Source organism: Elephas maximus, chromosome 4 (assembly GCF_024166365.1).
Source record: "Elephas maximus indicus isolate mEleMax1 chromosome 4, mEleMax1 primary haplotype, whole genome shotgun sequence".
Taxonomy (NCBI): domain Eukaryota; kingdom Metazoa; phylum Chordata; class Mammalia; order Proboscidea; family Elephantidae; genus Elephas; species Elephas maximus.
Genome location: NC_064822.1, coordinates 31,192,655 through 31,206,884, shown reverse-complemented (window position 1 = coordinate 31,206,884; position 14,230 = coordinate 31,192,655). Strand labels below are relative to the sequence as shown.

Here is a 14,230-nt window from a genome sequence, read left to right as displayed (position 1 = left end):
CCTTTGGACCCAGGGTCCCTGCACTGAGAAGCTCCTAGACCAGGTGAATGTTGATGACAAGGACCCGACCCGCCAAACCAGAACATCTGCCTGTGGCCAGTGGGCCCTTTGCCTCTGCAGGCTCTGCAGCTTGACCTGCGTCAAGACAAGGAGAGGCTGCAGCCCCCTCCCAGAGCAGGGGTGGAACAACCTCCCATTCTCCTTGTCACCGGGCATCAGAAGAAACCACGGGACTCTCAAATCCAGACTAACAGCCCAAAGGAGGAGGCTAGTGGCCTTTGGGAGGCTTGGGTCAGGATAAGCCAAACATCCCTGGAACAAGCTAGGACCAGTGCATCCAAAGAACAGCAAGAAGGCTGGTTTTAAATACAGTTTCTGGGTGAGGCCTGGGAAAGAGTATTTAAAAACAAACACAACACCTGGGTGATACACAGTCCAGGTGGAAAACCACGGATTTCAATGAGCTTGGGTCTCTCCTGCTCTCGTGATCATATTGGCTGGGTGTCCACCAGCTGCCCACCTTCCTTCCTGCCCCATAAAACAGAAGCCAAACCGGTTGCTTTTGTGTTGATTCCAACCTATGGCAACCCCATGTGTTTCAGAGTAGAGCTGCTCTATAGGGTTTTCAATGGCTGTGATCTTTCAGAAGCAGACTTCCAAGGTGCCTCTGTGTAGATTTGGGTCCTTGTCCTGGCAGGAGGGCTAACAAGGTATGGATAGGTTAGAATTTGAGCACTTCACTCACCACTATTCCCTAACCACCAAAAATAGAGCCACAAGCCACATACTCCAACTCTGTAAAGCTGTCAGTCAAAGAGGATATCAAAGATATCAGACTTCAGGGGAGATCAGTATTCTCAAGTTTAGGGCTGAAAGTGAATGGAAAAATGAACTATTTCTCTCAGAGGGGCAGTGCAGGGTTATTTACATGCCTAAAGGCCTAGACTTCCTTGATTTTTAGTGAATGTTCACTTCATATGGGGCAGTTCTACTCTGTCATATAGGGTCACTAGGAGTCAGAGCCGACTCCATGGCAGTGGGTTTGATTTGGTTTAGTGCTTTGTTGGAGTCCCTGGGTGGTGCAAACAGTTAACACACTTGGCTCCTAACTGAAAGGTTGGAGGTTCAGGTCCACCCAGAGGCACCTCAGAAGAAAGGCCTGGCAATCTACTTTCCAAATATCAGCCTTTGAAAACCGATCACCTTTCAGTCATTATCCTGAGCACTTAACTGTTTGTACTACCCAGAGACACTGCCCTTTAGACACAGCCTATACTTTCTTGTGTGTCTCTCTGGGCCTGGGCACCAGATGGACTCAGCGGTCACATGAACTGGCCATTGCCTCCTATAATGATGATCCTTAGTTTTCCAAGACCAGTCTGTAGGATTCAGGCAGCTCCTAGGCCACGCAGAACCCTGTGGCTGCTGAGAACATCACTGCGTTTATTCTGTCGTGAGCCTCAGAACATATTAGTAGCTGTTAGTAGACCAGAGACTCAATCAGTAAGGACTGCTGTTATTTGAAGACTTGAAGGTTTAAAATGTCTTGTGGGCTTCTCTGCTGTTATTTCCATAAAGCTGGTAAAAGGAAAAGAAATAATGGATAAAAATGAAGGGAAAGAGAACTTCTTGTTTTGTTTTCGTTTGTTTACATTCAACATTAAAAAAAAAAAGTCAAGCAACAAGGCCTACTAAGTGCGAACACTGGATAGGGAGAGAGGTGTTATTTTTATGGGCACTGCATTTAATCTTGGCACGGCCAAGGAAGGTAGGGAGCCCTTGGCCCCATGCCTTCTCCCCAAGCCGGCTTTGCAGACAGAAGGTCGAATGAGGAGCAAGTTTTCGAGGGCTTGGGGTCTGCACGCCTCTGGGTTCTCTGTTGCCCTCTCTTCTCCTCAGTAGCAATTGGATCCATGTTAACCTCAGTATTTTAATTCCTTAGGCATTCCAGAAGTGTTCCTTTATGGATGTAAATTCAAACAGTCATGCAGAGCAGTCTCGGACTGACGGTCACGTTAAAGACACTAGGCCCGGGGCCACAGTCCCACCCAAGGAAAAGAAGGTAACGTGGCATCACACACCTGCCACATGCTCTTGACGGCCCTTCTTTCCTTGCTCTGACACTAACATGGCTGTCCTGTGCTTGTCCTTCTCTGCCCTGCTTCTTTGCTTCTTGCCTTTTTTTTTTTTTAAACTAATGGAGACATAGGTTTGAGTTTATAGCAGAGATATCTGTTTCAAGTTTGCAGCATGAATGCTGTGTCCCTGTGCACAGCAAGCAGCAGCGTATGCAGAATTAAAACAACATCTTCCCAAACTGAAGAGTAGATCAAACACCAAACCGAACCAGTCTCCATTGAGTCAGCTCTGACTCGTGGCATGTGTATCAGTAGAACTGTGCTCCATAGGGTTTTTAATTGCTGCTTTTTCAAAAGTAGATTGCCAGGACTTTCTTCCAAGGCACCTCCAGGTAGACTCAAACCAGCAACCTTTCAATTAGCACATTAACTGCTCACACTACCCAGGGACTCCCTTTCATGGTTCTCTAGAGCAGCAACAGGAAAAACAGAAATAGCAATCAAATAAGTAATGTTTCTTCTTATTTTTAACATGTCTTCTGGACCAAAAAGAATTTATGTTTAAAATAAGTGAAAGCCTTGGATTCAGACAGAACTAGAGACATGCCAGCTTACCACAAGTACATATCCTCAGAGAAACATACAAATATGTATTTGTACCTGTTTAAGGAAGCCAAACAGAATTTTCTGTTAAGGATTGCACATTCTCAACTTGTACCTTCCAAGATATTAAGCTCAGTATAGATAAAATAATCTAAAATTATCTGAAGTGCCAAAATATACTTCATTGCATTCTAATGGTTTCAAAACAGAGGACCAGGCTCCGAAAGAAATTCTATTGCCATTGCATAAATACACTAGGGAGAAGACATTAACCTGAATGTTTGAACTTCAAATTTAAGTTGGATCTAGAGCTTTTGTGATTTTTGGATATAGAGCTATTTCATTTTATTAAGCCTGTGTCTAAATTTCAGGATAAAAAGTTTATAATGTCCAGCTCAAGTCATAACGTTTTTAAGCAGGAGCTTATATTTCAAAATGCAAACTAAAGCCACACAAAGTAGCCTGTAATTCTAAGTAAGCCCAGTGGGTGAGATACAGAATCATAATATCTGAGGGCTATGCTAGCATGACTGTTCAAGAGAAACAATACTGGGGCTTCCAACTCCGAGCCCTGAGGAGTTGCTCCTGCCAAGGAGGCCCAGCTCCCTCCTCCGGTTCACAGACACCATAGAAACCTATGACACCTGCCACTCAGCTGACATATGAAACATGTCAACAAGGCATGGGGGGGAGATTGTTATTGATACATCTTTCTCATGAAGAAAACCTCCTACCAGTTTGAATTGAGCCCACAGACTCACATTGGATATACATTGCAATTTCAGTATGTAGAACTTCCTTATGTGGCCCTGTACGAACCATCCTATGGAAGGGCCTGGTATAGCCTAAGTTCCATGGCATACCCTGGGCCAATGTGGCTATTTCTGTCTAAAACATTGACTGAGAACTTGGAACATCTCAAAGATCCTTCTGGAACAGTCGTCTCCTCTTAGAATTTTTATCATTGGCTGCAAAGTTGCATGAAATTCTTTGCCCTGTGATTAGAAATCCCAATCGCATTTGTTCCAGTTAATAAACAGATCTTTACTGAGTGTCCAGCTCTGACTGGGATCGATCACAGATCCTTACTCTGGATAACCATACTTAGGGAATCAATCTACTTCATCATAAACATGAATATCGAACTTGGCCCCCAATTTTTGTCATTATTAATCTGTTCCTTAACTATCTACCCACGCTTCCATGAATCAAATGTTTTCTTAAAATTTTTCTCCTATCAGAAAGCGCCAGCCCAGTATGTCACTTTTATGCAGTTTTTCTGTAACTGTGTCTCTAGTTTGAGTTTATTGTCTATGCATTTTGAGCATCCTTTGCCAGTTGTCTAAACAATCCAAATCTTGGGGCCTATAAACAGATATTAAAGAAGCATAATTACCTTTAGGTAGATTCTTAACTCCCTAAGACTATCAAGAAATCATTGTGGAATTATATGAAGGTTGTGACCAAATTACTCTTGATAAAGTTGGCGCACTTGCTTTGATACATTTAATCTTTCTTCTAGCTCGGTGATAAAAATGATAGGTCACATAATACCTAAACTTGGTATTTTTGTCTGAGTGACTATTAGAGAATCCTACTACTAAATCAATTTTAAAACATGTCAATTACAGACTGGCATTTGAAATATTTTAATGATGAATATGACCAAGCAGAACAGATGCCAGCCCTGACCCCCAGTAAATGGGACCAGCCAAATATCAACTGTGTGTGTGCCTTCTCTAGAGTACATGGCCAGTTCCTTCTTTGCTTCAGGGGATAAACTCTCACTCAAGTATGATAGCCTAACCTCCATGTTTAGAGTTGAAACCAAAGGCCGAGGTCTTACTTGTTTTTCTTCCTAAAACCTCTTTCTAGATGTGGTACTTGTAATCTCAATTTAAAGCCCCTCAAAAGAAATTATGTTGTCCAACTGCAGCAGCTGAATCGTTGCATTTGATTGGGGTCTTTGGGGGTGCCACGGGAAGTTCAACAGGAGGGGTTAGGTGGCCAATGCACTTACATCTTCCACAGTGTTCCCAGTGATTAATACTGACTTTGTTGTTCGTGTGTCATTTCTTGAGTATGTGTGAGCATTCTTTCTGTTTTTAGCCAGGGCAGTAGGATTGTTCTGTGTTGACTTTGTCACTGCCTGGATTGTTGTGCTTTGTTATGTTGTAATTGCTTTAACCAAATGGCCTTCATTGGGGTTGTGTTCCCACCTCTCCCTGGGCTTCTGCAGCAAGAAGAAAGGGCAGTAGTGCTTTGGAAGGGACAAGGCATGGCTCATGAGTAGCGTGTGGCAGGGCTTGAAGCTACGGACAGACCCCTGCTTGAAAAGCAGTGTTTCCCGGTGGAGCATGCTCAATGCCTACACCCCCACGATGGGGTCCTTAAGTCCTGACTCTTGGTGAGACCCTCAGAAATGCGTCTCCACCCTGCATCAGAGAATGTAGAGAGTGAAAGCAGAGTCAACATGCCACCGTCTGAGCATCTAATATCTGTTTTGTAAATGTTTAGATTATATATTGGCAGCATTTATAAAAAATAATCACTATAAAATAGGATTCGACCATCTTGGCTATTTCTAGTTTGAAAGTTAGTTTGATAATTTTAAATCTGTTATTTGACCAGGAAGAGATAATGTTTTTTTTTTTAATCTCAGAGTACCACTCCCAACCAACACAAATGTCCTTATAGGACAATTTCCATAAAGAAAACAGGGATAGGGCTGAAATAACTAGCTGGAAGGGACATTAAAGATTTCCTGGTCTAATTCCTCAGTTTACAGGTGAGAAGACTGAGGCCCACAAAGGTGAAATGACTTGCCCGAAGTAACATAGCAAAGGGACAGCTCTGGATTAGAATCCAAGTCCTTTGCCTGCCGACACCAGGCCCCTCCATTCTTCTGATTTCAGATTCCACTAAGCTCATAACCACATATTGAAAAGAGGATGTGTTCATTCAGATTTGGTTCCTTCATTCTCTTAACTACTTCCCCACAAAATCTGAAATCCTTGAAATATTTTGCTAATTGAGACTTTCATCTTGTGCAAACACAGGGTATTTTTGGAAGTTGGAGAACAAAGCCGCCCAAGGTAAACAGAGCTATAGGCTTTTGGACTGGTGTGTAACAAATGTGCTTGGCCAGCATGTTTTAGAAGTGTAATTAAAGGAACAATTTAGTTGTAGTCCACTTTAGGCGGGGGGATGTGGTTTTGTGGAGTAACATGTCCTACACTATTCTACCAGAGTTTGGAATTTTTCCACGAAGACGTACGGAAATCTGATGTTGACTATGAAAACGGCCCCCAAATGGAATTCCGAAAGGTGAGTTCACCAGATCTGTGTTCCACCTGATACCGTGCAGATTAATTATCTTCCTTTATAGATCCATCTCTGATTAATGCGTGTGGTTTCCCTCCTCCGTTCTCCCTCCCAGGTTACTGCAGGGGCACTAAGATTTAGTGACCATCTGAAGAACAGTTGGGAAAGAGGAATGGAGAATAGTATATCTGATGCCTCAAGAACATCAGAATATAAACCTGGCATTTTAATGAAGGAAAACTCTACGTCCAATAAGAGTTTGCTTAGAGACAGCAAAGACTATTCCCAGAAAAATGTGTCTAAAGTCAATCCCGATGTCTCCAGCATTAGTTCCTTAGAAGAAGAAGTAAGCAAAGGGCTTAAAGTCTCAGGACCGCAGACCCCTACACGTGACACTGAGAGTCAGAAGATGAATTATGGAACGATAAAGGAGATGAATCAACAAGGACAAGAAAACACACAAAAGTGTCACCTTCCCTCTTCTACTAGATCAACTGAATTGAGTATCCATGATGTCAAAACACAAGATCAAGAAGTTTCCATGACAGATTTTGGCCAAGTCATTCTAAGACCCAAGGGTGCTAGGCATGCCAGCCTGAGCACCAGTGAGGAGGGAGAATCAACATCAAGTTCTCCCATGGAAGAAAACGCGACCTCTGACAACATAGCCTTCATGATTACCAGAACTGCCGTCCAGGTCCTGTCCAGTGGGGAGGTCCGTGATATAGTGAGCCAAAAGGGAGAAGACATACAGACCGTTAATATCGATGCCAAAAAAGAGCTGACCTCCCAACAAGGAGGGACTGAAAATGAAGAGCCGGTCGTATGCCTAGACCAGAAACCAGTTATCATCATTTTTGATGAGCCCATGGACATCCGCTCTGCCTATAAGAGACTTTCCACCATATTTGAGGAATGTGATGAGGAATTAGAGAGAATGATGACTGAGGAAAAGATAGAGGAGGAGGAAGAGGAGGAAAATGGAGACCCCGTAGTCCAGAATAACCCTTCCCAAATGTTTAATAGGAATGCTGCCTCAGCTAGTCTTACACCAAGACAGCAGACTGAGAGTACATTACAGCCACACTCCCTACCAGCAGAAATCAAAATTTCAGGAGGACAGGAAACGAGTAGAAGTGAACTGAGTAAGTTAAGCCAAGCAGATCCTCCAAATTCAGAGAGCAAGCATGACGTAACAGATGACCAATTAGAAAGCCCCAAGAAAAAGTTCAAATTCAAATTCCCTAAAAAGCAACTGGCTGCTCTGACTCAAGCCATCCGCACTGGAACCAAAACAGGGAAGAAGACTTTGCAGGTGGTGGTCTACGAGGAGGAGGAGGAGGACGGTACTCTGAAGCAGCACAAAGAGGCCAAGCGATTCGAAATCGCAAGGTCTCAATCTGAGGATGCTCCCCAAGGCACAGCCAGGAAACAAGAGCAGCCCAGGCTAGAGGGCACAAGTCAGATTTCAAGAACTGATGAAATTAGGAAAAATACCTACAAAACGTTGGACAGCCTGGAGCAGACAATTAAACAGCTGGAAACTACCATCAGTGAAATGAGTCCCAAAGCTCTAGTTGATACCTCGTGTTCTTCCAGCAAAGATTCTGTTGCAAGCTCATCCCATACAACTCGAGAGACCTCTCCCCAAACCCTGCTAGTTCTGGATGAAGCTCCCGCTACCGTAGAACCCCCCACATCAATACCTTCAGCTTCACGTAAGGTATCTTGGTCTGATGGAGAATGAAAAGACTCAGCTGCTTTCTTAAACCTGCCATAATCACCATTAGCCAAAGGTGTCTTGTGATTTACTTGCTTCCTTTCAGGTGGCTCGTTTTTTTTTGTTTTGTTTTGTTTTTTTGTCTGTTCACCATGATCCCTCTCTCACACTTTCTCCCTCACCTTCAAAACAACAACAACTAGGTGTTTTAACCGCTAATCAAGTCTCTATTGCTGATTGGTGTTGGGTAAACGCAAGGATTCTGGGTCGGCCATTTGCTGTGTGAAATGATTGCTCAGGTACTCACATTAAAATCCGTTCGATCAGTAGTGGAGCAGTTGGTTCCGTTTGATTCTTTGAATTAACCCCAGTGGTGTCTCCTGATGTCCTTCTCCTCAGTCTGTCCTGCATGCAGGGCTATGGCTTCTCACACTGAGCTTCTCTGCACACAGAGGGACAAGCCTCTGGGATCATTCACTCACGGGCTGGCCTTCTCTTCTCCCTCTCACTCTTCCTTTCCACAGGGCTCCAGTGGGACCCCACAGACCAGCAGGATGCCGGTGCCCATGAGTTCCAAGAACAGACCTGGAAGCACGGACAAACCCGGCAAACAGTCCAAACTGCAGGATCCCCGCCAATATCGTCAGGTAGTTTTACCTTAAACCCAATTTTGGATGGACAGTCTTGCTGTTAAGAAGCAAGTTGCTGAATTAGTTTATACCAAATAATGTGTTTTCTTTGTCAAATATGGTTGACATAGACATCCTGAATCTGGGGGCATGAAGAAGGTCTAAAGATCTTTGTTAAACTTTTCACCACGCTTTTGCATGTTTGCGATAAAACATCTTTTACTTTGTGACTCCAAATGTTAGCTCTTAACATACAGTGCCAGCCCAGTTGACTTTTCTTTGGTGAACGTAGTGGTTCATGAGAACACCTTGGGGAACACAGACAAACAAACCTGTTGCTGAACTGCCCTTAAAGTCACCGATACTAATGTGTGTGTTGACTGCATTGCATTAGAAGTACACTAACTCTCCATCACGGTGCCCCCCCGCCCCCCAGTAATACTCCAGACGCATGGCCAACCTAGCCCATGTAATGGTAGTTGGAATGTGATCGTTCTCACCGATGCTCTTCTTCCTTGTTTTCTCTTCTGTCCATCCTTTGCTACGTACTTTGGGGGTTTCTACCAGGTCCAGTACAGCACAACAAGACTTAGCTCAGACCTTGAACTGTATATATATATAGATTTTTTTTTCTTTTATTTAATGATTCTCAGAAGGGCTGTGTTGCCAGGCCCTGTGGATTGATCATGTTACCAGCTTTCTGATAAACTGTCTCCTGCCATCTTTATTTACAGGCTAATGGAAGTGCTAAGAAAGCTGGTGGGGACTATAAGCCTACTTCCCCCTCCTTACCTGCTTCTAAGATTCCAGCCCTTTCTCCCAGCTCTGGGAAAAGCAGCTCTCTGCCCTCTTCTAGTAGTGACGGCCCTAACTCCCCTAACCCACCGGCTTCTAAACCGTCAATCACTTCTTCTAATCCTCTCAGCCCCCAGCCAGGACGAGCTGCTCACTCCTCCTCCCTCATCCCCTCTGTCTCTAATGGCTCCTTAAAGTTTCAGAGCCCCCCTCATCCAGGGAAAGGCCACCATCTTCCATTCTCACTGCAGACTCAAAATGGCCGAGCAGCCCCTCCTTCCTCCTCCTCCTCCCCTCCCTCCCCGGCCTCCCCCACCTCCCTGAACCAAGGTGCCAAGAGCATCAGGACCATCCACACTCCCAGCCTCACCAGCTACAAGGCACAGAATGGAAGTTCAAGCAAAGCCTCCCCATCCACACCAAAGGAGACCTCTTAAAGGCCAAATCCTATTAGGCATGTCGGAGTTGTATTAAACATTTTTAAAACCCTTTTAACAGTCTGCAACAACTGTTTTCACAAGAGAACGTAACATAATTCTGTATTGTTTGAGGCTGAATGCTATGTGCTAAATACTGGATTCATAGATTTCCTTCCGTAAAGCGGGGTTGTTGTTTTTTCCTCTGTGGCTGTTGTAATTACATAGTGTTTCCTGTCTGTATTCAGTACCTGTTAACTGAAGCAAGCATGGGTTCTGAGAGAGTCTGGTGAGACAGCAGGGTGTGTGAGGGAGAGGAAACATGTATTAAGCATGTATAACATGTATGATTCCAGAATTTTAGTATGTTTTGTATAAAAATATTTTTCATTATGGAGATTAGACGTGAACAGAGAAATACACAGTGTGACTATACAAATTATAAAACAGATACTATAATATTTTCCTTTTATTTTAGTGTTATTTAGCTTTATTACAGATTTCTATTTTTGTCAGAACTTCATGGTTCCTTTCAAAATCTTTTTTGCCGAAACATTTTGATACTATAGCATTGTAGATTTGAAAGTAGTGTTGCGAGACTGTAAGCCAGTGAACTTCTACACAAGCCTGTAGGAAGACACGTGTAGAAGGCAATTTATCAAACCAATTGCACTGCCATGGATATGATGTATAATAACTTGCTAGCCCAAGCTAGTCAGCTTTGCTTTGCTTTCTTTCCTTTTTTTTTTTTTTCCTTCTTCTTTTTTAACATGTTGGGATTCTCTCGTTGTTTTCTTTGCAGTATCTAACCCCCCTTCTTTGTTTTCAGAGACCTGGTAACCCATCCTATTGCATTGTGGATCTTAAAATGTACGCTTCTGTACGGTTCTGTAAACTGACAGACTTTTGTAAATATATAAATATGAATAGACATAAAAATACTGTATGTGACAGCACAGAGAGTAGTTTTCCCACACCAAAGTTCATTTTTACGCATGCTTTAAGAGGATATATTGGGATGGGCAGAAACGGGGCTATCCATAAATTTTTAAAAACAACCAGTTTGCACAGCTAGTGTTTTTGTAAATAAATGTATTTGTATAACACAGTCATGTAATATACGGAAGTGTAAGCAGAGACTTTGCAAATCTAAATAAAGGGCTGCATGCTTATTACTTTGGTTCCTTGTCACTGTAATTACTTCATAGTAAAGAACAAAAATGGAACTATTACCAAGCGAAGCGTTTTTGGCTCTGAGGGCATTTTAAGTACCATGTAACCACGCACACGCAGACAGTCCCACTTTTCTGAAAGCTCTGACGTGTAAATGCCACACTAACGATGACTTCCTGATAGAGCTGTTGCAACCGTGGGGCCTTCATGTCGCCTGCCGACTGTCTTCTCTGGGGCTGATCAGAGTCTGACTAACAAAGCAAACCTGGATGTAGTTTTTCTGCCCTTATTACCCCAGGGGCTGTTATTACCTTCTCTCTCTCTCTCTTTTTTTTTTTAAGTCTCCAGGAGAAGTAGAAATAAAATGCCTTTATCACTTGTCCTTTTTTTTTTCTTCTTTTGAGTTCTCGATTGAAAAAAAGCTCTTGTTGGTACGGAGGGCAGTCCTACACTGCATGTGTTCATTTACAAAGAATGGGGAGAAAAGAGGTTGGAAATACTACCCACATGATGAATTGATGAGAAGAAAAATCTCAGGGACCTGCTTATCATTATTTTTCGCCCTTCCAAATATTTACCTTGCTGATTTCAGGCAGAGGGCAGATATTCTTACTAAAAACGCAGTTGTTAGTGTTCCCAAGCTTCCAGCTTCCTGACTTCCCAGAAATGTTTATATTATGACTCTAATCACTATAGTAATTGTGATTATGTGTTTCAGGTAGCACTCGGGAAAGCATTTAGGTATAAAAGGTTCCAATATTTTAATCATGCTCCATAGTCTTGTCAACAATCACATTATGTTAAAAAATATCCAGAGTAGCTACCTAATTCATGACAGTTTATTTGCTCCTGTTTATGGAGAAGCAGAGAGTTCTTTGTAAGCAGCTAAACAACAGATTGTAGCTTACTGTATTCAGTTTAATCTCAGAATTCCCAGAGCTGTGGCAAGGAGCATTGCACAGTCAGAAGAAACAGTCTCCAAAGGCCATCACTTCAGACACTTGGCACAAGTTTGGGGGCCCCAGGGCTACCCTCACTTCAGTCTAGCTGGTTACAGATTCAGATGTTCCCACAACTCCCCTCAGGTTTGAGAATTCACTAGAATAACTCACAGAATTCAGGAAAGTGCTTAACTTACTATTATAGTTTTATTATAGTGAAAGTATGCAAATTCAAAGCAGCCAAGAGACACCTAGGGCAAAGCCTGGGACTGGGAGGGTTCCAGGCAGAAAGCTTCTGTGTCCCTGGAGAGGCATTACTCTCCCAGTGTTGATATGTGGCAATGTGCACATGAAGTATTGCCAGCCCAAGAAGTTCAGTCAAGCTTCCTGTGTCCGGAGTTTTTATGGGTTTCATTACATAGGTATGATTGATTGAATCATTGCCCTCATGGTTGAACTCAATCTGCCCTGAGGCGGAACTGATATCACATGGCTCAAAGCCCCAACCCTCCAATCACGTGGTTGGTCCTTCTGGCATGGCCAACCCCCATCCTGAGTCATCGCCTTAGCATAAACCATCCAGGGGCCCACCATGAGACATCTCAGCGTAAACCATCCAGGGGACCACCATGAGACATCTCAGCGTAAACCATCCAGGGGCCCACCATGAGACATCTCAGCATAAACTGTCCCGGGGCCCACCATGAGACATCTCAGCATAAACTATCCAGGGGACTACCATGAGACATCTCAGCATAAACTACCCAGGGGCCCACCATGAGACATCTCAATGTAAACCATCCAGGGGCCCACCATGAGACATCTCAGCATAAACTATCCAGGGGCCCACCATGAGACATCTCAGCATAAACTATCCAGGGACCACCATGAGACATCTCAGCGTAAACCATCCAGGGGCCCACCATGAGACATCTCAGCGTAAACCATCCAGAGGCCCACCATGGGACATCTCAGCATAAACTCTCCAGGGGCCCACCATGAGACATCTCAGCGTAAACCATCCAGGGGCCCACCATGAGACATCTCAGCATAAACTATCAGGTGGGGTCCGTCACGAGGCATCTCAGCATATACTATCAGGTAGGGTCCACTGTGAACAACAAAGATACTCCATCACTCAGGGAATTTCAAGGATCTAGAGGTTACTTCCCAAGAACTGGAGACAAAGGCCAGCCAAATTGTTTATTACACACAAGGTCATGTAGGTTAACGGTCAATTTCAGCAAACGTAATGAAGGATAGAGCTGACTCACCAAGTAAGGGAAAACTCACTGTGAATCCATCCATTACACTGACCCAAGATCTAGCAAAGTGTTCCCTTCTATCCTCAGGATCCTGGAGAGGAAGCTACTAGGTGTGCACAAGCTGCATGCGACCACAGAGGCATGGCAGCTCCTCTGAGATCTAAAGTGAATGTTGCTAGGTATGACAAGTTATGGGGTTTTCAGATTTCATTAAACTATTAACAGACTCTTGCTGCATTGTCTTTTAAGTTCATCATTCAACAAATAAATCATCTCCGAAAAAGAATCTTGGAAATAAACCACCTGGGCTCCAGGTGACCGTGAGGCAGCAGGGGTGTTGGTATCTGACACTGTCAGCAGGCTTACCTGCTGCTTGCTGGCTGTGTGACCTTGCATATGCCTCACTTTCCTCATCTGCTAAAGGAGAATAATAATGGTGCCTGCCTCATGGGGTGCGGTCACTGGTGGTTTAGTGGTAGAATTCTTGCCTTCCAAGCAGGAGGGCCTGGGTTCGATTCCTGGCCAGTGTACCTCATATGCAGCCACCACCTGTCTGTCGTTGAAGGCTTGTGTTGCTATGATCCTGAACACGTTTCAGCAGTGTTTCCAGACTAAGATGGACTAGGCAGGAAGGCCTGGCAGTCTCCTTCCAAAAAGAAACCAATGAAAACCCTATGGATCGCAACAGCCCGATCTGCACGGGGATGGTGCAGGACCAGGCAGCATTTTGTTCCATCATGCAGGCAGGGGTTTCCGTGAGCCAGGGGTCAGCTCGACGGCAACTAACAAGAACAACCTCATAAGATCATTAGGAGGATTAAGTAAAATATATTTAAGAAATTATTAAGAGAGCATAACATACTGAACACTCAGTAAAGGACAGCTAGACTGTTGTCATTATCACTGTTACAATCATGAGGGACACGCTGTTCCTGCCCTTCAAAGCCTTAGGTCTGGTTGGGAAGGGGTGACTTGCACACCCAGGAGAACAATGAGGCAGGCACGGAGTAAGACGAGTCCTGACAGCTGGCTGCCGGAGCTCAGAGGAGAGGTCATGCCAGTGTTTCAGGTAATCGTGGCCTTTGGCCCTCGCAGGTATATTGCTGAACCTTTAATAGTGTTACAACATTTAAAAAGCTGCTTTTATTTTGTCCGTGCTGCTTGTGACTGTTTCCAAAGCAAAACAAACACACATCCTGGGAGAAGTCACATGCCCAGGATCATGGCTACCAAAGTGTGGTCCTTTCATGAAGTTTCATTTTCAGACTCAGGAGAAGGTGCCCCCA

The 14,230-nt window shown here is 43.9% G+C and overlaps 1 protein-coding gene and 1 non-coding gene across 13 annotated transcripts in view; both read left to right on the top strand.

The window, feature by feature from the left end:
- KIAA1217 (KIAA1217 ortholog) overlaps positions 1–11,272 on the top strand; it is a 584,613-nt gene extending 573,341 nt beyond the window's left edge. For 8 of the 12 annotated variants that reach the window (XM_049881825.1, XM_049881824.1, XM_049881823.1 and 5 more), the window contains 5 exons: positions 1,943–2,062; positions 5,931–6,008; positions 6,121–7,728; positions 8,250–8,372; positions 9,089–11,272. In XM_049881825.1, coding sequence (XP_049737782.1) covers positions 1,943–2,062; positions 5,931–6,008; positions 6,121–7,728; positions 8,250–8,372; positions 9,089–9,586 — 2,427 coding nt within the window. In that variant the 3' untranslated portion in view covers positions 9,587–11,272. Of the gene's footprint in view, positions 1–1,942; positions 2,063–5,930; positions 6,009–6,120; positions 7,729–8,249 lie in introns of all 12 variants that reach the window. The other 4 variants (XM_049881834.1, XM_049881833.1, XM_049881828.1 and 1 more) reach the window with 3 other exon arrangements.
- A 2,130-nt stretch (positions 11,273–13,402) lies between these two features.
- On the top strand, positions 13,403–13,474 carry TRNAG-UCC (transfer RNA glycine (anticodon UCC)). The gene has a single exon. It is a non-coding gene; the product is annotated as a tRNA-Gly (tRNA).
- Positions 13,475–14,230: the final 756 nt, after the last annotated feature.